The 24,588-nt window shown below is 44.8% G+C and overlaps 1 protein-coding gene across 1 annotated transcript in view; it reads right to left on the bottom strand.

Annotated features, from left to right (window-relative positions):
* Positions 1–24,588, bottom strand: part of MAMDC2 (MAM domain containing 2) — a 480,378-nt gene that overhangs the window by 259,822 nt on the left and 195,968 nt on the right. The window contains exon 4 of the mRNA XM_069228830.1: positions 1,407–1,491. Within this exon, the coding sequence (XP_069084931.1) occupies positions 1,407–1,491 (85 nt within the window). The remainder of the gene's footprint in view (positions 1–1,406; positions 1,492–24,588) is intronic.

Genomic DNA, 24,588 nt, shown 5'->3' with positions numbered 1-24,588 from the left:
AACCAACCCTCACATCAATAAGGGTCTCTCTTTCACCACCCCTCCTTCCTCGAATTGCCACCCTTCTTTTCATGACAACCCCTATGTATCCTCATTCTACAAAGTGACTCTTGACTCGTGTGTTTCTTATGTTTATTTTCTGTTCTGTTGTAAAGCGCTCTGTTACCCTCTCGGTCTTGCTAGCGCTATAGAAAACTCTTAAAATAAATAAATAAATAAAAATATGAATCATAAATAAGGATGTTTCTAAACACATACTTGTATTTACATTTTCTTTTGATGTAAACTATTTTTGAAGAGTAGTCTTCGCTTCCAAGAGGACATTACTGGAGAACTTTTCCATGCTTTCTGCACCACTTACGCCTGGAACATTCACGTGCAACTATAAAAGTGCAGGTGCGTGTCAGAAATACATTGTAGGTGTGTGCAAATCACCATCTTGTTATGAACTCATGAGTGTTCTGTGTTTGCATTGTATTTCCCTGACATCTACTTTGACACTCTCCTTGAAATGTCCAACTTACCCATGGTAAATTTGAAGACAAGTTCTTATGAAAATGAAGCATAACTTTGGCACATAACCCTTGCATGCTGCACTAAGACATTTCTGGCTTTATGAATCTCATACTGACATATGGAAAAAACTTTGGTTGTGCAAGAGACACAACGATGTATACATATTTGACTAATAACGTATGACAAACCTTTCCTATATAGAGGGAGAAGGGTTTCACTGCTCCAGTACCATCAAACCATCATGTCACACACCTGATCAAGGTAAATTTAGGCAGATGGAAAAATTGGAAAATAGGTGGCATTATGCAAAGAGGTGTAGGTAAGAATAACCCTAAAGCAAACAAAGAATACGAGCCCCTCTTTGCTGGAGTAGGGTAGCAAAAGACAACCTTAATTGGGATGCAATTGGCCCCGTCCACCACTGAGCGCAAGGTCTACTGAGCCTGCCGCTTTGTTGACAGTTATGCCCCTCCAAGAAAGCTTGAAGAAGCCTGGTAGGAAGAATGCTCACAGGCAGCTGTTTTAAACAATGCCAAGCAGGAGAGGGTGACAATTGTGGGGCTCTTCCAACCAGATGAAATGGTGAAAGATGACATAATGTGCTGCACTGCTTGAACACTTTTCACTGTGTTAACATGTCAGGCCCCCAGTGCAAATTCCAGAGCAAACATGCCACAAGCAACATTGCAAATGTATATAATTTAGCCCATGGATATATATGGATCACAGTGGTTTTAATGTGCCGAAGATACGTTTTTATTGACCCACATAATATATTTCAATCAAGTTTTATCTCAAAAACCTAGCCTGGTAACAATTTGTATTCACTGGAGACCACTATTAAAGAATTATTTGGTCCTCTTTAAAAAGTGAAAATAGGTTATACTCACGTATGCAATATCCAGTAGTTAGCTTTATTTCAAAAATTGCAATGCTAGCAATCGAGCCATCACCAAGAACACCTTCCAAAAGAATCTGCAAAAATAAATAAAACAATGAAGGTAAATTATTCTTGGTAACTGCAGGAAAGCACAAGAATGAAGGACTCTGCGGAGACCAACAGGCACAGCCTAGTCCCTCCACTGGACTCTGCGTGATGTGGAAGAGCGTCGGAGGGGCAGGATAGGTGAGGGGGAAGGTAGGGGAGGGTCTATGGTGGGAGTATCATTCATTCATTCATTAGTTTATTTCGGTAAATATAAATACCATAAAAGCGCATCACACAAAAAAGGAACGGCAAGCTACATGATAAACAATTTAAGTCATAAAAGATTGAAAAGGAAAAAAAAGAAAAGAGAAATATTTACACATAAGCAGTTCCCTCATGGAAAATCGCACCTTATAGTTATGTAAAAACGCATTATAGGTAAAAGAATAAGATACAAGCCTGGCAAACCATATCAGATAAAAAGAACATTTCGATTTAAAAAATATCTAAGAAAAATAAAAACAGCGGGTAGGGGATGCATCTGAAGCAATAGAAGTGATATGTGCATGCAATGATAAATCCATCAATTGTTGTTTACCACATTCATTGTTAAATTTCCCTCTGCTTTTTTAAGCGTGTTCAATCTGATACGCCAGATTGAGTCTAAATATTTTGACAAACAACAAACCACTAAAACCGATGAATCAGATTTAAAAATTCTCAAAGCTAGCAAGCAGTTTTTAAAACCCTTACTTCTGCACAGAGGAATGATCCAACGGGCTCTTTGTTTGGAGTATGCGGGGCATTGGAAGAGGATATGGGTTACTGATTCTTCTCTAGCACAGCCCATCGGACACATCTTAGAAGAACAACTAAAATTAGGCCATTTATAAGTGAGGGAACGCAAAGGAAGAGAGCCCACCCTGAATCTAATGTATAATGAACGAGCAAACGGGGAAGATACTATATCCATATATTGTGCAAATTCATAATGACATTTAAAATATAAAAAGTTTCCCGTCATGGATGATGACGAGACAGCGGACAGTTGGGAAAGTTGAACATGGAGCCAGAAAGCATCCTTTAGAGTCTGGGTTGCGTTCTTAGGGATAGATAATGGTTCCTTCCAATAGGACCCCAAACCAAGAAGCGAGAGGGTCCTTTCTACATATGCACACCACTTGATTTTGGAGCTAGTGTTGTTGGCCATCAAGTTAGCTAGCGCACATCTATAATGGACAAGAGAATCTGATGACCATAGGCGAATCCAGTACAACAGGGGCTTGAGTGCAACAATCTGGCTGATAGAAGGGAGATTTAGGTCCATGCGTATTGGGAGCATTGGGGTACTGGAAGGAACTCTTAGCAATGACCTTAAGAAAGAGTTCTCCACTTTTATCAAATCATCCAGGCAACAGTGGCCCCACAGTTCAGCTCCATAGATTGCTCCCCCTCTTGCTTGTAGTTTGTAAATTTCTACTGCGGGCGTCATGGCAAAGCTAGGAGATCTAGCTGCAAATCTTGCAATGCCACTCGCTCGCTGTTGCAATCGTAAAGTTGCCTTCTGGATGTGGCGCTGCCACTTGTGCGAGTCTTCAAGTTTCAGGCCTAAATAATCAAAATCGCTGACTCTTTCCAGCGCGGCACCCTCTAAATAGATAGGTCGTCTCATTCTGCCTTTCCTATCGCCAAACACCATGCACTTGGTTTTTAATCGGTTGATTTCGAGCCCATAATCATTGCAATAGTCAATGAATCTTGAAAGCAGGGTTGATAGGCCTGTGGCTGTTTGAGAAACCAGCAGGGTGTCATCGGCAAAAAGAAGGCAGGGGATCTTCTGCCCTCCTATTTTAGGCGAGTCGTTAGAGCACTCCATAAGATAAGGGATGCATGCGTTTATGAAGAGAAGGAATAAGGTAGGGGCAAGAACACAACCTTGTCTTACACCTCGGGCAGTAAGGAATTTTTCTGTTAATTCACCTTGTGGGCCCCATCTAATTCTGCCATAGTTGCCAGTGTAAAGATCCCTGATAATATTTAAAATAGAACACGGGACTCCTATTTTAGACAGAACTTCCCACAGTTTGTGACGGGGTACTAGATCAAAGGCCGATTTTAGATCTACAAATGCTACATATAGATGGCCTAAGTCAACATCGACAACTTTCCATTTAATAGAAGTAAAACGAAATATCTGATCTAATGTGCTAGTTTTTTCTCTGAAGCCCGCTTGTAGATGATTTAAGATTTGATTTTCAACTAGCCACTTGTTCAGCCTGCTCAACAACTGATAACAGAAAATTTTTTGAAGGTTGTCGAGGAGGCTAATGGGTCTATAATTACCCGGGTTGTTCCTCTCTCCTTTCTTATGGATGGGCACTATAATCGCCTCTTTCCATGAGTCAGGATAAATTCTGCTAGTCAAGATGGCATTAGAAAGTCTGTTAATATATGGGCCCCAGGTGTTCTGGTCCACTTTAAACATATCAGAGGGGATCCCGTCCATCCCAGGGGCTTTTGCTGCTTTCTGGGCTGCAATGGCCGACACAGTTTCGTTCAGTGTAAAAGGGGGCAAGAAAGCCAAAGGCTCGTCAAAAGTTGTTGGCTCCTCCGAAATTATGTCAGAAGTATGACTTGCCGACAATGGTCCATACAATTCCTTAAAGTAGGAAAGCCAGATGTCAGGAGAAATATAAGACTCCAGGTGAGATGCGCGGTTCTGATCACCACAGGAAACTAGGAGCCAGAACCGTTTTGAATCATGGACGGTAGCTGCCTCGAGTAAATTGCTCCATAGCCCCTCTTCGTACTCGAATTTACTTTTGTTGCAAATGGAAGCATAATGACGTCTAGCAGTGATGATGCCTGATCTGTCTTTGGTCTTTAGCGCGATGGCCAAAGTATTTTTGGCCTCCCTACACCTCTTGTTGAACCATTTAGTATGTGGTCGAATACAGGAAATAGTCAGTGGCCTTGGACGTTTAGTAAACAGCTCTTTCAGAGTAGAAAAAAGGTCCAAATGAAGAGGCAATATTTCTAATGGAGCCAAAATAAAGTTGGTATCAAATAACTGGTGAGAAGAGGTTAGGGCACGCAATTTTCCTTGAAGCTTGTTTGATTGCACAAAGGAGTCCCACCTTACTGTACGCTTATTACTGGACAGCTCCATAGCAGTAGAGGAGACAGGGGGAAGTGCGACCCCTACTAGGAGAGAACTCTTGTATGTGATCTGGAGGGGAGCATGATCACTAGTATGGGGAAGACCCACCTCTAAGTCTAGAATATGGTGCCATAGTCTTAAATCAAAAAGGATATAATCCAATTTGTTGCTATATGAGCCCCTGAAGAAGGTTGGTCTGGCCGGAGTGTCCGCTGGAAAGCGGCCATTACCCAAACGAAGGCCATGGGATATCATGAGGTCCACTATCTGTGAGGCCCTAGCGCTTGGTTTATATAAATTTTGCTGGGTAGAATGAAAAGTCACAGGAGGAGGGATATTCCATACACTATCTTCAGACTGCATGACCTCTATGTGATCTGCATTAAGTTCAAGTAGAACGTTAAAGTCACCAGCTATTATGATATGATATTTGAGGCGAAGGTCTGGGATTAAAATATTCAATAGCTCGACAATGGGAGATCGGTGATTTGAGGGTCCCGGTCTGCTATAAATATTTAGACAAAGGACAGGAGTGCCTGAGGCTGGGTAGATAGCAACGGCCAAAATATCATGAGAATCCACATATAACTCCTTTGCACCACTCCCCTCTATAGATTTTACCCATGTGATTAAACCCCCTGCCGCCCTGCCAGCTAAAGATGGCTTAGCAGGCTTGAAAAAGGAACTATACCCTTGTTTGTATGTACAATGCGTTGCCCATGTTTCCTGGAACATGCAGACGTTAAAATTTCCAACGAGTGCTCCCCACTCAGTGTCAACAAGTTTGCTGTTAATACCAGCCACATTCCAGGATAAAAGTTTTGAGTATCAATAGGGAAAGTGAGGTGGGGTTGACCTCTTCTTCGCTGCTTGCTTCTCACTCTGCGGGAAGTTTGGCCACCCAGCCACCCTACATTGCCTTGTGGGATTGATGTGTGGATGAAGAGTTGGGGGGTTTGCTGTGTGCCAGCTTAGGGCACATTTGCGCAAGAGGTGGCATTAGCTGGGGGGAGTGGAGAGTCAGATGCGGGCCTGTCCACCCCTTCTCAGAATAGAGAAGCAGCAAGCTAAACATTAAATTTGTTTAGATGTTAACGCACATCCATTCACAACACTCATCAAATATTCAAACATACATGCACGCACCAGGCATTCATTTAAAAAACACACACACACACACACTTACCTTCAGCTCGGAGGTCCTAGAAGGGTTGGGACTGGTACCTTCCCTCTCTGGCTGACCAGAGAGCGAAGGCAGCAGTCCCAGCCTCGTCTCAGAGTGGGATGGGGTCAGTGAGAATGCTGACCCCTTCCCACACTGTGACGAGGTGTCACTGATTGACACTCGCCCTGGGCGCTTCAGGGCTTAAACCTGAAGCGCCCAGGTCGAAGTTAATGGGTGACGCTTCCCCTCATCCCCAAAGGGAAGGACCTTGAGGCACCTTAGTTTAGCTGAGGAGGTCACGCGCATAGGCGCTGTGCCCTCTTCAGCCCAGCAAAGTTCAGCTCAGGCAGCTAGGAGTCTGTGTAAATTGCACATGTCTAACTCCTGGCTGCCTGATCTGAAAATGAAGAGTGTCTGTCAGGCTGACCTTTGCTCAGCCTGACAGGCACTCTTCAGGAGGGGCAAAAGGTGGGGGGGGCGTGGCCCTTTCGCCCTAAAGGAAAGTGTCAGCTGTTGCAATCCTGTCTTAATCAATGGCTTTTTACACTGTATTGGACTGCAGTGATGATTGTGTCACGATGCAGCCCTTTCCCGCTTTGAAACTCTTCGCGGAGCACTACGGTTGCGTGAGAAATGTTTTGAATGGCAGTCTCTGTCTACCATTAATGAAAGCCTGCACTGTTCAGACGGCGCTCGCCTTTGCAGCCCATGTATATATGAGGCCGGACGTTGGCTCGACTAATGCATATTTGTATTTCTTAAAGTCGTGGTTTTATCGCTGAAGTAAGACAGCTGGCGAAGTGCCAATGTACATTAACAACAGAGGCGACCCGACACTTTGTTAGATGAAAATCCATTCATCAAATGCATCCTCCAGACCATTGACACCATTTCTATGACTGATTTCTTGAGTCCGCTGCTCATGTTTAACCATCACAAAACAGGCACCTTGTTAAATGTGCGTGGCTCGTGCCAGTATTTAGAGAAGCAGCAGGCCATAGCAACAGCTACACATTGAAAAGTCTCCAGTTTGCAAAATAAATGTTCCAAATAATTCGCTTTAGTAATAGTGTTAGTACACGGAGTCTAGTGGGGGAGGAAGGCTAGCCACTGAATATAAAAATGACCTCCAGTGTATTGAGTATAAATGTGTCTTTTGCAGGTATCCTGAAATGAGTTACGATTGAATCCTTTAACTACGTTGGTCACCCCTGTCTTTAGCATGGTAAACTTTAATGACAATAACACCCTAGCAATTTTCACCATCAGAAACTAATAAACTGCTAACCACGCCACCCGCCGACCTCTCCACGTTCCCCTTTTTTTAGCGCAGATTTCAATTAAGCGGGCATTAATCGACTCAAGTAAATATTTGAAAACTCTTTTGGGAAGAAAGCCTGAGTGGTGCAGCCATACTGCTTGCTGCTTTGGGGAATGGAGAAATCTGGGCGACTGGGTTGAATAGGGAAACTGGGTAAATTTCAGAGGAAGGTCACAATGTACGGTGTAGGTGATGCCTTCAATAGAACTCTCCTCTGCACTCAGTGTGAAATATATAAATGGTGTGGAGGTCAATGACAGAAAAGTCAAGCAATACAGACTACAAAACAGATACATTCAAAACATTATTTTTTTTTAAATAGCAAACTATCTTCACAAGAACGACCTGGTAGCCAGCAATATGAACTGGGGGAAACCTAACACAGGTAGGTTGCCCCCAGTTCACACTGACACATTTTTAAAGCAACGTTATGGAAACAAGACATAGTTAAGAGTTAGTATTTAAAAAAAACATAAAGAAATAACAATAATTACTTAGACCAATATCAGAATGATGCAAACGAACGTTGAGAGTTACATACTATCTAGCCTTTCAATACATGAGCATAATCTTGCAGATGCCTTCCTTGATGAAATGAATATTCTTCTTTTGTCCATTTTGAAGGACAGCCAAGTCATATTTCTTTACCTCACCTTCCCACCTGATACCTTTGTCCATTCTGCAGATCTAGAACATTCTGTAGATCCAGAACATTACTGAAGAAATTCTGTTCAGATTCCAAATCTTTCTGTCTTCCAAACTGACCTCACTGTGAAGCAGTTTGACAACATTCAAAGCGTTGGTAAACGTACAGCATGCAAAAGTATCTGTAGCACTGTCACTTTGACTAAATCACGTACTTTAACATCCACTTAGAGGTAGCCATGTTCAAGACAAAGCCATCTTCAAGACAAATTAGTTCTTTCTCTTCTGCTGTTCATCACACACTCACCCAGATGGTTTCAATGTCACATGGCAACACCCAGCCTCATACCAACTCATCCAGCCCTGACCAACTTGTTGCCTGATTTTCTCCCTCAAAATAGCTCAAACCAAGGTAACCTGACTTCCTACCAGTAAGAGAAGGCAATTACTTTTTCACTTGGCAACTCGTAAATTGTAAAACCACGGGGGGCCCTTTTGATCAGAAGGGGCTATAACTGTTTGATCAGATGAAAAAGATTATGATATACACTATGCGCATGAGATATCTACAACTCTGTCACTGGTCACACATCCAGTGATCGGGAAACATATAGCACAGCCTCACACTGCCTTTGAGAAGTGGCTCATTCCCAGAGCCGATCATAAACATCTAGTTTCTGACATAAGTTTTTCCTGAAGGTGATTCCCTTGCCCCGTATGTCAGCACACAAACAATGGGAACAGGAGTTTGGTCACACACTAGGGAGTAAGGAGAGATTTTCCAGTGCACACATCCAACGACAACCAATGCAGCTGGTAGAGTCACAATGACCAAAATCACATATTACTGGTAGTACACACCCGCCAGAGTCCACTTGTGGGCTCCGACTAGATTCCCTGACTGCTGGAGGGGCTGCGGTTATCAGGGTACCCTGGTGCATCTATTGTGGCACTGTTCCAAACTGAAACCCTATTGGGAAAGACTACTGACAGATTTGAACAAAATGTTTTTCACATTCCCACTGTGTACACACCAGGGAAGAGCAATAGCTTAGGCTTTATGTGCAGCCAAACAAGCCATACTAGCGCTCTGGGGTACGGAGGTGCTTCCGGATAATGACATGTGACTGCATTGCCTATGGACTCTGATGGGGATGGAATAAATCTCACTTGAGGCAATGGAAGTAACCTTTGAGAAAACCTGCCCGCAAAAGACTAGAGATATATGCCTGACACCCTGTATGGTAGTGGATCTGTATAATATCCATGAATCATTGTATGGACTCCCTCTGAAGTGGGTGTGGACGGCTGAGATGAGTATGGTTGTGTATGGATGATGTGGGTGAGTTTCCCAGGGGAAGGGCAGTGACATTTAGTTGGGAGATGGGGTTGTTTTTCCTGCATTTTGTTCCTGTTCATAATTTCCTACATTACGACTATTAGCCTATGGGTGTAGGTGGTTTATTTTGTAATCAATAAACAGATTTAAACATACATAACTCAAAATGAGCTTTTGAGCCAACTATGCCACCACTCTATTCATCACTTCCTTCCTCAAGTCCAAACTTTTCACTTTCACCAACTGAATATGTTCGTGTAAGGTTTTATCGAAACACTCCACTTCCCCAGTTGTTTTTAGATGAGGCAAAGCACACTTTTTGAGATAGCTGACCATCTCAAGTAAAGTTCTACTAAATACCAGCACATATAGAGAATGCACCTGTACTCTCAAAATATCCCATTACATTAACAGCCACTTCCTTGCAGGTTCACTCAAGTAACTTGCACAAACCCATGGCTAATGCACACTTTTTCAAGAGTTTACAGCTTTCACAATACCTCCAGCACTGTCAGATCGTTCTTTCGACCTCCATATCCAGGCATGGCCACCAAAAATCCATTCACCAAAACTCTTTTTTTCTTTCTTCACCACTCCATGGTTCCTTCGTTGTTCCAAATCGATTAATCTCTGGCTCAGAGATGCCAGAGGAACCAACATAGAACATGTGAACAGCAAATTATCTTTTATTGCTAATTTGTTTTGCACTTGTCAAAACGGTTTGAGTCTACCTGCTGACTGACTTCAACTGGGCCATCTTCCTCATACCAATTTACAACACTCAACGGAGCATCTCGTCCTTCTTTACCTCCATTCTCCACGTCACTCCACGTCTCCACGTGCATTTCTGATTGCATACAGCAGTTCCTTTTTCGGATAGTGCCTCCAGCACCAATCATGTGTTCTAAGGATGTTACCTCTTGTCTCCCAAAAATGCATTTCCCCACCTTCAGTGTCCAAGACCAACCTCTTCAAACTTCTCCAGATCGATCCTCACTCTCCTGTTTATGTTCCTTCTATGTTACTCTGTTAGACCTGACATCCTTGTTGTGGTTTTTGCCTCTGTTTCCTGTGTTTTGACTGTGTGCTGGACCTCGTTTTTGCTGGTTTTGGTTCTCTGGGCTCTTTACCACTGCTCACCGGTGCTAAAGTGCAAGTGCTCTCTCTGTAAACTGTATTTGTAATTGGCTTTTCCATGACTTGCATATTGATATACTAATAAGTCCCTAGTAAAGTGCACTAGAGGTGCCCAGGGCCTGTAAATCAAATTCTACTAGTGGGCCTAAAGCACTGATTGTGCCTTTACATGACTAGCCCTGTAACCATGTCTCAGACCTGCCACTGCAGTGTCTGTGTGTGTGTGCAGCCCACTTGCCAGACTCAAACCTTCCCTTTTACAACATGTGAGGCATCCCTAATGTAGGCCCTACGTAGCCCCATGGGCATGGTGCAGTGTATTTAAAAGGTATGTACTGGTGTATTTTACATGTCCTGATAGTGTAATACTACTAAATTCGTTTTTAACTATTGCAAGGCCTATCTCTCCCATAGGTTAACATGGGGACTGCAGTTAACTATCTTTTATGTGCAGTTTCCCATTGGGAACAGATAGAGGTATGGAGTTTTGGGTCTCTGAACTCACAATTCAAAAATACATCTTTTGGTAAAGTTGTTTTTAGATTGTCAGTTTGAAAATGCCACTTTTAGAAAGTGGGCATTTTCTTGCTTAACCATTCTGTGCCTCTGCCTGCCTGTGGAATCCACATCTGGGTCTGACTGACAGTTGAGCTGTTTGTGAATTCCCTTTAGACAGTGACACAAAGGAACCTGAGGAGTGTCCTGCATATCCTGATGAGTCTCCTGGGCTAGAAAGGGGAGGGAGGAGCTGACACTTACACCTGGAAGGGCTGTGCCTGTCCTCACACAATGCAGTCTCCAACCACCTGGTGTGTGTCTGTGGCCAAGCCTGGGCAAGGCAGGCTCTTGTAAACAACAGAGACTTTCCTTTGAAGTTTGCCTACTTCAAAGGCAGAAATGGGTATAAGTAGTGGACCAAAAACCCCAGACCTTTAGATTACTTCTGGATCAAGAGGAACCTCAGCCAAGGAGAAGAGCTGGAGGAGGAGTACTGCCCCTTCGCGTGTGAGTGTGCTTAGCTGGGTTTCCCTGCAGTTAATGCTTCTACTTTAGAAAGGACAAACGCTGGACTTTGCTTGTGAAGTGTCTCCAAGGGCTTGGACTGAGCTTGCCCCTTATTCTGTAGGGCCATCAAAGACTTCCTCTGCCAGCACCTGGACTCTCTTGCTGAAACTCCTACCCTGCCAAGTGGTGCCCCATAAAGTCCCAGAGCATTTGAAAGGAGAAGCTGGTGAACCAAGTCTGGGATCCACGCACCAGAGCCGCGCAGGAGAAAAATTGACGCAGTACCTCCATTGCGGCTGAAAAATTGACTCACCACCTGCATCCCGGCTGGAAAATCGACCCAACACCCACTTGCGGCTGCTGAAATCGATGCTCTTTGCCATTGTACATCATGCTGGGCGTCAAAACTACAGTGAACCTGCACGGGCATGAGGCTGCTCGTCTAGAAATCGACACATCGCTTTTCTGTGGGAGAGAAAAACGATGCATCGCCTACCCGACCGGAGGAGAATCTACGCAAGGCCTCACTTGCGAGTCAGAAATCAACGCATCGCTTACTTTTCCGACGCACGCTTGCCCGTGCGGCTTTATTTTTTATGCTGACCAGGTACTCTGTGTATAAACAATGCATCCATTGATTGCTATGGATAAAGACTCTTTTTAATTTAAAAAAATCTTATCTTGGCTTGTGTATGTTAGATGTTTGTTGTTTTGGTCTTATTTTAATCAGATAACTATTGGCTATTTGTCTAAACTGCTGTTGAGTTCTTTTGTGGTGTTTTCACTGTGTTACTGTGTGTGATTGTACAAATACTTTACACATTGCCTCTGAGATAAACCTGACTGCTTGTGCCAAGCTACTTGAGGGGGTGAGCAGGGGCTATCCTAGGTGTGAATCTTCCTTACCTTGACTAGAGTAAGGGTCTCTGCTTGGACAGAGTGCAAACTGACTGCCAACCAGAGACCCCATTTCAAACATATTCCATATATCAATACTGCCAACAGAGCACTGAGAACAGAAGACTGTAGAAAGCATATGGATAGAAATGCTCTCATACATTTGCAGAGTTTCCATCCAATCTTCCTTAGGGAGAACTTCTGGTAGGACAATTTCTCTCCCCAAGGGGGAACTGATCAGGCCTTCAGACATTTGAAACTCATTCATAAGAACCAACTAAAAACACAGAGGTTATCCCTCCAAAATCAAAGCAAGAAAACAAGCAAAAATCAACTGCTCTGCCCTATTAGAAGACAGAACGAAACAACAGTCCAATCAGATTGCATACATCTGCACATATGATGGTTTATCCAACTACATAAAACAGCCAAATAACAGAAACTGGCACATTCTCAATACAGGCAGTCTAACTTTACAAAAACCTCTTTTTGCTTTCACAGGAAACCGCAATACTATACACACAAGACCTAGATTTATGAGACCATAGGATGACCCATCCCAGATGTCTTTTTGGCTAGGTTCAATTTCATAAGACTCCACCCTGGGGGATGTGTAATGTGCGCCCTTTTACTGAAAAGAGAACCCACCTTGATGTCGGCCTCTGTATTGCTGGACACCACGCAATTTTATTCAATGTACTGGCACATGAGTCACTTACCTCATTAAATACATAGGTATGACCACTTATAAGACTAAGGGGGTAATTCTGACCCTGGCGGTCGATCACGACCACGGAAGCACCGCCAACAGGCTGGCGGTGCTTCCTTTTGTATTCCGACCGTGGCTGTGAAGCCGCGCTCGCCCAGCCGGGTCCGGCGGTTTCCCACCAGATTACCCCCGGCTGGGAGAATCCTCCATGGCGGCGCTGCTTGGAGCGCTGCCATGGGGATTCCGACCCCCTTCCCGCCAGCCTGTTTCTGGTGGTTTTCACCGCCAGAACCAGGATGGCGTGAACGGGTGTCGTGGGGCCCCTGGGGGCCCCTGCACTGCCCATGCCACTGGCATGGGCAGTGCAGGGGCCCCCTAACAGGGCCCCAGAAAGATTTTCACTGTCTGCATTGCAGACAGTGAAAATCGCGATGGGTGCAACTGCACCCGTCGCACCCCTGCAACTCCGTCGGCTCCATTCGGAGCCGGCTTCATTGTTGCAGGGCCTTTCCCGCTGGGCCGGCGAGCGCTCCTTTGGCGGGTGCCCGCCGGCCCAGCGGGAAAGCCAGAATGGCCTCTGCGGTCTTTTGACCGCGGAGCGGCCAAGTGGCAGTTCCCGTTTGGCTGCCGGCTACCGCCGCCAGCCAAACTCGGAATGAGGGCCTAAGACTCACATCTTGGAACATCACAGCAATATTAGATGCAAGTGGTCCACAACCTAACTTCATTTCCACCTCCTGATAGCTGGTCACCATGAAAATTACATTAAATGGACAATTATTGAGAAACCTTTGATAAACAAGAACCCAACAGCACATAATATATTAAAAAAGGAAAACAATGTTTTTTCTAAAATAAAAACCAACACTGTGAGCCTGGCTGATGACATACTTTGCGTGCTGTTAAAACAATAATTTGATTTTAGGCTATTGTCACACCCTCAAAGTAAATTTGTATTTGAATCAGCACCTGCACATACCAAGAACTGGAGCTTCATACCTACATGACAATGTACAATGCCAGTATATATCCCAGTATCACATCACCCCCTGAGAACTAATATCATGATGTTACATCTATTTTAAATTGACTGATACACATTTACGTGACAATGTGATTCTAAATAAGAGGATGCCACAGAATTATTGTGATCCCTCAGTTCATAACACTTTATCTCTGGATTTGCCAGTGCAGCTGATGCTGCTAATTACCATGATTCACACAACATTTACCCTATCGTTATTTTATCAATCAAATGCATCATTTAGTCATAAATACATAAATATATACATATTTATCTGACCACTATTTTCTAAGCAAGAGAATATCCTCAGGTCAAGGTGATCCCTAATTGTCTAATACTTTTAGTATACATGCCCCATCATCTGTAAAACCAAGCACTCCTTTGAGCCGAGGTCAACAATTCCCACAAACAATATGATTTACCCCTTTCCTATGTAACTCACTGAGGGTTGATATTGAAATATGCTATGCTGTTCCCAATCAATAAGATAGCTTTGAATAAAGGTGATCCCTAAACTCTTTCAAATGTAGTCTAACATGTCCTATAATACTGGACCCATGATGCATGCCCTCCAGCTTTCAATTCCTGTGAGTGCAGAGGCAATGGCATTTAAGGTACAGTTTTCCCTTCCTCAAACCCTATCAACCGCTGATGGTCTCTGGTTTTCCAACTCACCTGTATTACATACATACGACTCTATTGTGTATTGAGGTTCAATTTTCACAATTCTGTACTGAAGCTTTATTAATACCTTTATCTTTTCACAAATTGTTCCCATGTGACATAGATACCTCAGTCTCTCAACTCATTCTGAATCAGTGCCTCAGTTTTATGTGTTAACGCCCTACTAAAGAAACCATGGTCAGACCCCAGCAAACTTAACAACTACTGACCGATCTCCCTGCTCCCGTTCCAGGACAAAGTATTAGAGAACGCCATCAGTCAACAAACCTCCTCACATCTGGAACGGAACCTCCTACTCTACTCTTCCCAATCCGGATTCTGCAGCAACCACAGCACCAAGACAACCCTCATCGCAGCTACTGATGTAATCTAAGCCCTACTCGACTGAGGAGAGACTGCTGCTTTTATCCTCCTGGACCTTTGGCAGCCTTTGATACGATTTCCCATCATGCACTCATCACAAGGCTGCAAAACTTAGGCATCCAAGGAGCCTCTCTCAGATAGATCGCCTCTTTCCTTACCGGAAATATGCAAAAAGTCTGCATTGCCCACCTTCACCTCCCAACTCAAGAAAATCTGTGGAGTAACCCAAGGATCCTCACACATCCCCACCCTCTTCAACACTTATATGACATCTCTGCCCAGCATCGTGAATGGCTACCCCAAAGCTCAAGACCCACCATCACCCAGATCTCCAGCTGACTGGACTATGGTAGCGTTCTCTATGCAGGGATCGCAGCTCACCTCCTCCGACAACTACCGACCATACAGAACACATCAGCTGGACTCGTCCTGGATCTCGCTAGACAAACCCACATCACCCCCTCCCCCAGGGAACTCTAATGGCTCCCTGTGCTGAAAAGATGCCACTTCAAGCTCCTGACCAGTGCATACAAGGCTGCCTACTTGAACCACCCCCTTAAGTTCCATCAGCCCATCAGACACCTCTGTTCCGCTTCTCTCTCTCTAACTCACACCCCCACATTCGACGTAGCAGATGTGGAGGTCACTCCTTCTCCTACCGAGCAGCAAAGACATGGAAGAGCTAACCTTTCGTCTCCGGACATCCCCATCTCTTCCAGAGTTCTTAAAGTCCCTGATGACCGGGCTATATGGCTAATCAACTGGACCCAGCCAGTGCCTGGATACCCTCACCGGTGATAAGAAGCGCTCTACAAATCTACTGATTGAGTGATTGATGTGTGTAAGTCCCGATTTACAACACATGCCACAGAGCTCCATTTCAGTGGGGTGAGAAAACAACACATGTTTCTCTCAGTTAACAGTGAGTTCAAGCACGAATCAAACATCATTAGTTTCATACCTGATTCAAGACCACTCAGTCTGAAGGATTCCTTTCATCTTTCTCTCCGAGTTGCAGCACTATCTATTAACTCAGGGCCTTCACATCTTGTTTCTTCTTGAATGACTTTGCATTATGACAGCCCTTTATGATCTGATTTTTTTGCATTTACTGCAAGTAGCCTTGCGTACAGTACACTCGCTGCACTAGCTATGTACTACACCAATCCACTTCTATAGTTCTGGTCTTTGAATCCTGAATTCTTACCAGCAGACATTTCTTGCTCGAAAACCGTAACAGCACATTCAACTTCCAGCTTTTCACCATCTTTTTTTATTTGACTGACACATCTTGTCAAATGCTCTATCCTCTTTGTAACCATAGCTTCATTCTCACTGTCTCACTACTGCAGTGAGGTAAAAACTGACCCCTTGTTCTTTCTTCTGTAATATTGCCAATTTTGCAAGTAGCAGCTAACATTCTCAAAGAAGTCTCAATCTTTTGTAATTCCCACCTTCTCAGTTTGCATCTTCCAAAATGGAGTCTTTCTTGGGAGATGGTGTTGATCCAACTTTTCACGCATATGTCATACTCATTCAACAGTCAAGCAACATCTTTGTCCAGGTCTGGCATATTATCGTCCCTCCACACATATTCAGTCCACACACACTTGCATAGGTTTCATATACCTTTCTCCATTTGTTCCACCACATATGTGACTCCCCAGGGTGGTTTAAGAAAAAAGAAGGCAGAGTGATGATCTATAGTACACAAAGTCACCTTTTAAAGTGATCCGACACATGAGGATCAAGAAGTTCAAAAAGCTAAACCAACACTGACCAACAGAGGACCAAAAAGCATGGTATTGCATTTAACTTACATATAGGTAATCTTTTTGTTTCCGCATTTAACTTAGATATAGGTAATCTTTTTGTTTCCTAATTGAGCAAAATGTGATTTATATATATATATATATATATATATATATATATATATATATATATATATATATATATATATATATATATATTAAAAAAACAGAGACACTCATCCCCCAATGTCTGCGCGATGTTTCCACCCTTGAGACACACTGTTTGGCAGTTGGCACACACACACACACACACACACACATTTCTTACATCTCTACTATGATGCACTTTCACTGTGTCTGTCACCGACAAGAACTGCTTGATTATCTGTACAGTGGTGTGTCGTCACTGACAAAGAACAAATGATCTCTTAGCTGCTTACGTGTGTATATGTTTACTGCAAGCACGTAGGATTTCTTTCGGTTGAGAAATCAGTCGACGGTGATTTTTCAAGGTGCATGCAATGCATCCAGCTGCCTCTGATGCTCAGATAGGCATATCAGAAAAAGAGCACTATTGACTCTCCATGAATGTCTGTGCTCCGGCATCCATATAGTTCCTTGTCACTGCTTGATACCTGTGATATCGACATGCTGTTCCTAGAACACAATGCATGGACTCACTCCTGCGTATGTTTGTATGCGACATAATCTTGACATCAGCGAAATATGAACATCTCTGTAACACAGCTCGAAAGGTAGCTTTAGGCAAATAAAGTGGTTACTGTGTTTATCACACATATTCCAACATTATGTGCCAGCGTGATTGTTGGGAAATCTGAAGCTCACACCCCCCAATCTTACAGACTAAGCTGCGCCCCTCCTTCTAGTGGCCCATTCACCAATGAACCCCCATGGAGCCAAGTCTTCACTGTTACACAAGCCAGGTTCAGTCATCACCATTTTGAAATCCAAAGCTGGTGGCATGCAACCCTCATGAGATGAGGCCTTCAAAAGAATACCCAGTAGTCATTCTTGGACATAATGAAGTTAGGTTTATTCATGGCACCTCAGCCATGGTCACTAACTGTTGCCCCAGAACTGTCCCTTAGTTCATATTGAACACTCCAGAATGGAACCCTGATGGTTCAGTGCAGTAGACACCACGCCTGACTTACTGTTTGCACGACTGAAGTTGTTAATCATTTGACTCAAATGAGAGTCAAGAGGGCTTCTTCGGTTCAGGACTGTCTTCATGTAACTATGCCTGCTGGAATTCAGCCCCATACCAGCTGTTTATCACAAAACTATCGATAGGTTCCTCTCTAATGCAGGCCAGGGCTGAGTGGGTTTGGAAGGGTGACATTACTTACTTCCATCTTGAATCCTTTGGGGCAGATTTGAGGAAAGGGGTGCTGCACCCAGCGCAGTGCAAATTTCCTTGCGCCCCTTAGCGCCCCCCTACCGCCACCCAGTGTGTGCCGTATATAAAACACCATGGCGCAGGGTAGGGGGCAATAGCATCATTTTTTTAATGCTATTGATGTACTCTGCAGGAGTAGTGCCAACATTTTGATGCTACTACTGCGGAGTACATAGGGGCCCATTATAAATACTGGTATGCCCCCTTTCAACACCTGCTCTTAGCAGACGCGAAAAGTGCTGAAAAAAATGGCGCAAGGAAATCTTGTGCCAATTTTTTCAGCCCCCCTAATGGGGGGAACGGCCCCTTTGCATACATTATATCTGGCGCAGACATAATGTGGTGCAAGGGTTTACAAAGTGGCAGAATGCATGCATTGCGCCACTTTGTAAATATGGTGCGGGGATTTTGGCCTTCTAACGCCATATTAGAGTGCACAGAAGGAAACCAAATACCAACAGGAGGCTCAGTTACAGAGCAGAACCGACGTTGATGTTCTTAGCCACTTAGCTTAACTAAAATTTAATATTTGCTCTGGATATTGGTCTAAAATGTATTCCTAATATATAGAACTTTCGTTCTAAGTGATTATGTTCCACAGTAAAGCGCAATAATATTCCCGAAATTGAAACAAAAAATAATGTATGCTGTTTGGGATGCCACATATGTTTTTAGCATCCCTGACATTTTAATGTGCTGTAAACCACATGTGTAAGGACTATCTTTGAACCTTACAATAGAGCATGTAAAAATAATTTACTCACCATGCGAGAGGAGCATGGAAATCCACTTTATGATTTGACTACAAACACTAAAATTGCTAAATAAAAGATAGGATAAAGTTACGCTTGTCACGGTGTGCTGTTGGCATCCATAATATTGAAAACCACATCAACAGGTCTAAAACAGGCCAACTGAGTGAACTGGTGAGTCCGGTGTCTTGTCCCCTCTTTGGAGGCAGGAGTAGGTGTTAATGCTGTAGCTAAAATGTCTGTCAAAAACCTAGCTTTGTATAGAGTAAATGAATATCACAATTTTTCATTCGTAGAGAGAGATCTGCTTGCATTAATTCCTCTAACCATCGTGGTCGTGTGCATGTTACTGGCAAGAATTCTGAAAGCTTCTTATGGATAGTAGCTTCTAACTGCAGGTAGGGATATTTAGTTGTTCGTACTAGGGATAAAGCAGGGCATCATAATACTGGTACATAGCTTCAGCAGAGATGCAAGCATGCTGCTTCAGGCAGGTGTATTCAAGTATCAGTACTCCAACGAGAGGAGCTGTTGAGACAGTGATGAGGAGGGGTCAGATGTCATCCAGTGCTAGAATGAGAGACCAACGATGCCTGGCCTTTTTCACCAGCGGCATCCCCTCTCCTGCTTAGGTGTATTGCAAAGAGTGAGAATGAATTGAAGAACATAATCCTAAAGTTGCATAGATCAAACCACAGAGGGATGACAATAAAATCTTGTGTGTTTACATAGTACTTCCTGCAGTAGTTAATGACGTTTCTAGTGTTAGCATGTCTGACCTTAATAAATAAACTTACAAGGGGACGCGAATAGGTCGATGAACATTTTGACTCGCATTTAAGATGCTCCCATCACACCATAACTCCGGTACACGTAGATCAATAATCAATAATCAATCAATAACAATAATAATCTATGATATTCAATAACACTAGTAATCAATGGGAGTCAGTAATTGTTGCACACCATGACTTTTCAATCATGAATAACCACACCTTTAGTAAAGTTACAATATTTATTTACCTATATTAACAAAGCTGATATCATGAAGATAATCTCAACTCAAATAATACACATACGGAAACATCACTAGCTGTCCAAAGCAGCGAAAGAAGCGTAATTTAATCAAAGCTTGAGCCACTTTACATTCTAAAGTTACAGTGCAATTTGATTAACAAGAACTATGCGCAAACAATATCACATACATTTATATTCAGCAAAGAAAAGACATCAAAAGTTACTCCATATAGTGAACTTCATTAGTGAGGAATCCTTATCTAACACCAGATTAGCATCAGCATGTTGGGCTACATTCAAAACAATTTAGTAAATACAAATTTGGAAAACACCTAACTATGGCTCAATCAAAATAGTGCGTTGGCACCTAGAAAGAAAAAGCAAATAGTCTTAAGAAACACATCAGCAGTAATATACTTCTCAAATGGATCGGCAAGCTAAGATAGTCTTCGTCATCTGGACATCATTTCGGTCAGCAAGGCATCAGGATTCAGCATTAAAGTTCAGAAAACACAAAGGCCCTCATTACAACCCTGGCGGTAAATGCAGCCTACCGCCGTGCTGACGGCCGCCAACATACCGTGACCGCGGCGGTAATCCGCCACGGGCATTATGACCCACACATAGAATTCCGCCACAATACAGACACCCACACAAGTCCGTCAGACCAAAGGTCAGTGATAAACTGGTGATAGCAAAACCCACACCGTTACGCCCACAGTATCACGACCCACGAATCAGCGAGGTGGTCTTTTAACCATGGTAAACCATTGGTGGTACACACTGCCGTGCTCGAAATACCCACACACTTACAAAACACCACCACGTTGGACAATTCAAAATACACACACATACACACACCACACCCACAAACCCAAACCAATATAAAACACACCCCCACAATACCCACAACCCCTTACAACGAAAAAAAAGATAACTAACTGAGAGACACAAGCCAGGAGCACCCACTCTATCAGAGCCTCAAAACACCATCACCCATACACCATTCACGCCCATCACAGCATACCTAAAAACACATCACCCCACACATCACTCCACACATCCTCACACATATCACTCACACCACATCCATGGCACCCCAAAGACACCATAGGTTTTCTGAGGAGGAGCTAAGGGTCATGGTGGAGGAAATCATCCGGGTAGAGCCACAGCTATTCGGATCACAAGTGCAGCAGACGTCCATTGCAAGGAAGATGGAGCTATGGCGGAGAATCGTGGCCAGGATCAATGCCGTGGGACAGCACCCAAGAACCAGGGATGACATCAGGAAGAGGTGGAACGACCTACGGGGGAAGGTGCGCTCCGTGGTATCAAGACACCAGATTGCTGTACAGAGGACTGGCGGTGGACCCCCACCTCCTCCCCCACAACTAACAACATGGAAGGAGCAAGTCTTGGCGATCATGCATCCTGAGGGCCTCGCAGGAGTAGCAGGAGGACTGGATTCTGGTAAGTGAAATCTTAACTACTTTATCCCGCCAACCCTACCTGCATGCCATCACAAACTCCTACCCCTACCCTCACCCCATCACTCCACCACCTCACATATACCCCACAAACACAACCCACCCATCCCAATACCAAGCCCTGCATGCAACAACAATGCATGGACACCCATCACAGACGTCCATGGACACCCATCACCACAGCATGCCCAATAGAGAGACTCACCAAGCCCACAAAATCACCACTCACACAAGGCCAAGCCGACAGGGAAATCGAAATCATAGAGGAAAACGCACCCATGCACAAGGTGGCACACACAGATACATTAACAATGCATATGCATCCCAACAGGACCCCTACCCAACGTCACCGGAGAGGAGGTGCCAGCTACATCCAGTGCCCCCCCAGAACAGGCCTACAGTGATGACAGCAGCTCTGCACGCCTCGATCAGGATGACCAACCTGGCCCATCAGGGACCTCTGGACAGTTGGTTACCCTGCCACAGTCCCAACCCACCACAGAGCCTCCCTCCTCAGAAAACACCAGCACAGCACCCACCCAGCGGGCCAATGCCACTGTCCCCAGGACACGTCAATCAGCAGTGTGTCCACCACTAAAGGGACCCCAGGCAACCCCACAAACCCAGGACGATCAGGGACCTGGGGTTAGTGGCAGTGGGCACACAGTTCAGGGGGCAGAGGCACAGGACAAGGAAGCTGGGAGAACTGCTGTGCGACAGGGGCAGGACAGGCCCAGGGAACCCACTGTCCACGAGGCACTTGCAGGGATCCTGGGAGCATGCCACCATTCCCAGGAGACTATGGCCCAGGTACTGGCCAAGTTGCAGGAGACCCAGTGGCTGCAGGAGGGACAGTACCAGGGGATAAGGGAGGACCTAACAAAAATATACACCATCCTGGTCACCATTGCAGGGGTGCTGGCTGACATGGGCAAGACCATGAGGGAGGCAGTGGCACAACAAAGGGCGTGTGACACTAGCCAAACCGAGGAACAGCCTTCCACCTCTCCTGGCGCTAGTGGACAGGAGGCCAGCCACAGGAACAACAGGCCACCAGCACCTCACCCCCTGCAGAAGGAGAACATCCCGCAAACGGTCCCTGCGATCCAGGCAAAAGACAGAGAACACTGTCAAGACCCCTGCCAGGAAATAGGACTCTCCTGATTGTCACCCTTCTGTCCCACTCTGTTACCCAGTCCACCTTGAACTGCTATTGCTCCCCTTCCTATGCCCCATTGGACAAGGCACCTGTGATACCAAGAGACTGGACTCTAACTGGACAGTCCCTCACCATCACCCCAGCCCCTTGCACATACCCCTATACTTATTGGCACCAAAATAAACACCATTGAAAAAAATTACCATACTGGAGTCAGTGTAATGAATCTCAAATGTATTAGTACAACATTATCAAAGCATTGCAATGTATATGTTCGGTGATATATACTACAGGGTGGCCTTTGGTGGGCAGCAGTACATATAGCAGGAGCCAGAATGGGGCACACAGATCTGAAAATAGAGAATCCAAAGGGAACAGTAAGTGGACATAGACATAGGGTAAGAGGCTGCCATGTACAATGTCCAAAAGATTACAGAAATGTCAATTAAAGTTACAGTCTCTTACCTGTGTGTCACTGGAAGTACTGCTGTATAATGTTTGTTCTGTTGTCAACATCTTCTTCCACTGCCTTCTCTTCCTCACTGTCCACAGGCTCCATTGCTGCCACAAGACCATCTCCAGGCTCATTCTCCTGCAGAAAAGGCACTGACGTCTCAAGGCCAGGTTGTGCAACATACAGCATGCCACGATGATCTGGCACACCTTCTAGGGTGAGTAGTAGAGGGATCCACCAGTCAGAGGGAGGCACCTGAACCCGGCCTTTAGGAAGCCAAAGTTTCTCTCAATTATCCTCCTTGTACGCCCATGTGCTTCATTGTAACGTTCCTCTTCCCTTGTCATGGCATTCCTCACTGGGGTCAGTAGCCATGAGAGGTTGGGGTAACCAGAGTCACCTGTAAATATTGAGGGACAACTGTTAGACACACACTAACCCTTGGGGACAACCCCATACCCAGACACCTACTTATACTGGGTGGGGACCTTGGGCTCACCTATTAGCCACACCCGGTGCCTCTGGAGTTGGCCCATCACATATGGGATGCTGCTATTCCTCAAGATATATGCGTCATGCACTGAGCCAGGATATTTGGCATTCATATGGGAGATGTACTGGTCCGCCAAACACACCAGCTGCACATTCATCGAGTGATAGCTTTTTCTATTCCTGTAAACCTGTTCATTTCTCCGGGGGTGAGGGTCAAATGCCACATGTGTACCATCAATGGCACCAATGATGTTGGGGATATGTCCCAGGGCATAAAAGTCAGCTTTCACTGTGGCCAATTCATTCACCTGGGGGAACACGATGTAGCTGCGCATGTGTTTCAGCAGGGCAGACAACACTCTGGCCAACACGTTAGAGAACATTGGCTGAGACATCCCTGATGCCATGGCCACTGTAGTTTGAAAGGAACCACTTGCTAGGAAATGGAGCACTGACAGGACCTGCAGTAGAAGGGGGATTCCTGTGGCTGGCGGATAGCTGACATCAGGTCTGGCTCCAATTGGGCACACAGTTCTTGGATTGTGGCACGATCAAGTCTGTATGTGATGATAATGTGTCTGTCCTCCATTGTCGACAGGTCCACCAGGGGTCTGTACACCGGAGGATGCCGCCATCTCATAATCTGCCTCAGCGGTTGTAGCCTATGGAGGAGAACAGTGAGCAGAGGGTCATATTTCCACATAGATTGCATCACCGTTGCTGAATGTATGTCACAGAAGCAGTGTAGTCGAGAGTCAGTTGATGTGCCAATGTCTGCTGTGCCCCCCTGAAATGGCGGCTGCCTGACCTGTGAGGAGAGACAAGTGGAAATGAGGTAAGTGCGCTGGCGTTGTGCGCCGTTGCCGTAGGCGGACGATGACCGCTGTGCAACTTCGCATTGGTTGACATTGGGCCCTATGGGTTCCAGGAGCTAATGGCGATGTACATCACCACCATTTTCGAACTAGTCACACACTTGCTACCTGACTGTCAACAGGAGAGGACCTACACTGCAAGTGCTGCTATGACCTGAGTCTGGAAGCGAGGATGACTAGAGTGCCTGGGGAAAGGGCCCCTGCCTTCACTGCGGAGGAATTGGAGAAACTGGTGGATGGGGTCCTACCCCAGTACTTATTACTCTATGGTCCTCCAGACAAACAGGC

This window comes from Pleurodeles waltl, chromosome 1_1, assembly GCF_031143425.1.
Source record: "Pleurodeles waltl isolate 20211129_DDA chromosome 1_1, aPleWal1.hap1.20221129, whole genome shotgun sequence".
Taxonomy (NCBI): Eukaryota; Metazoa; Chordata; class Amphibia; order Caudata; family Salamandridae; genus Pleurodeles; species Pleurodeles waltl.
This window is presented reverse-complemented; position numbering and strand designations above follow the sequence as displayed.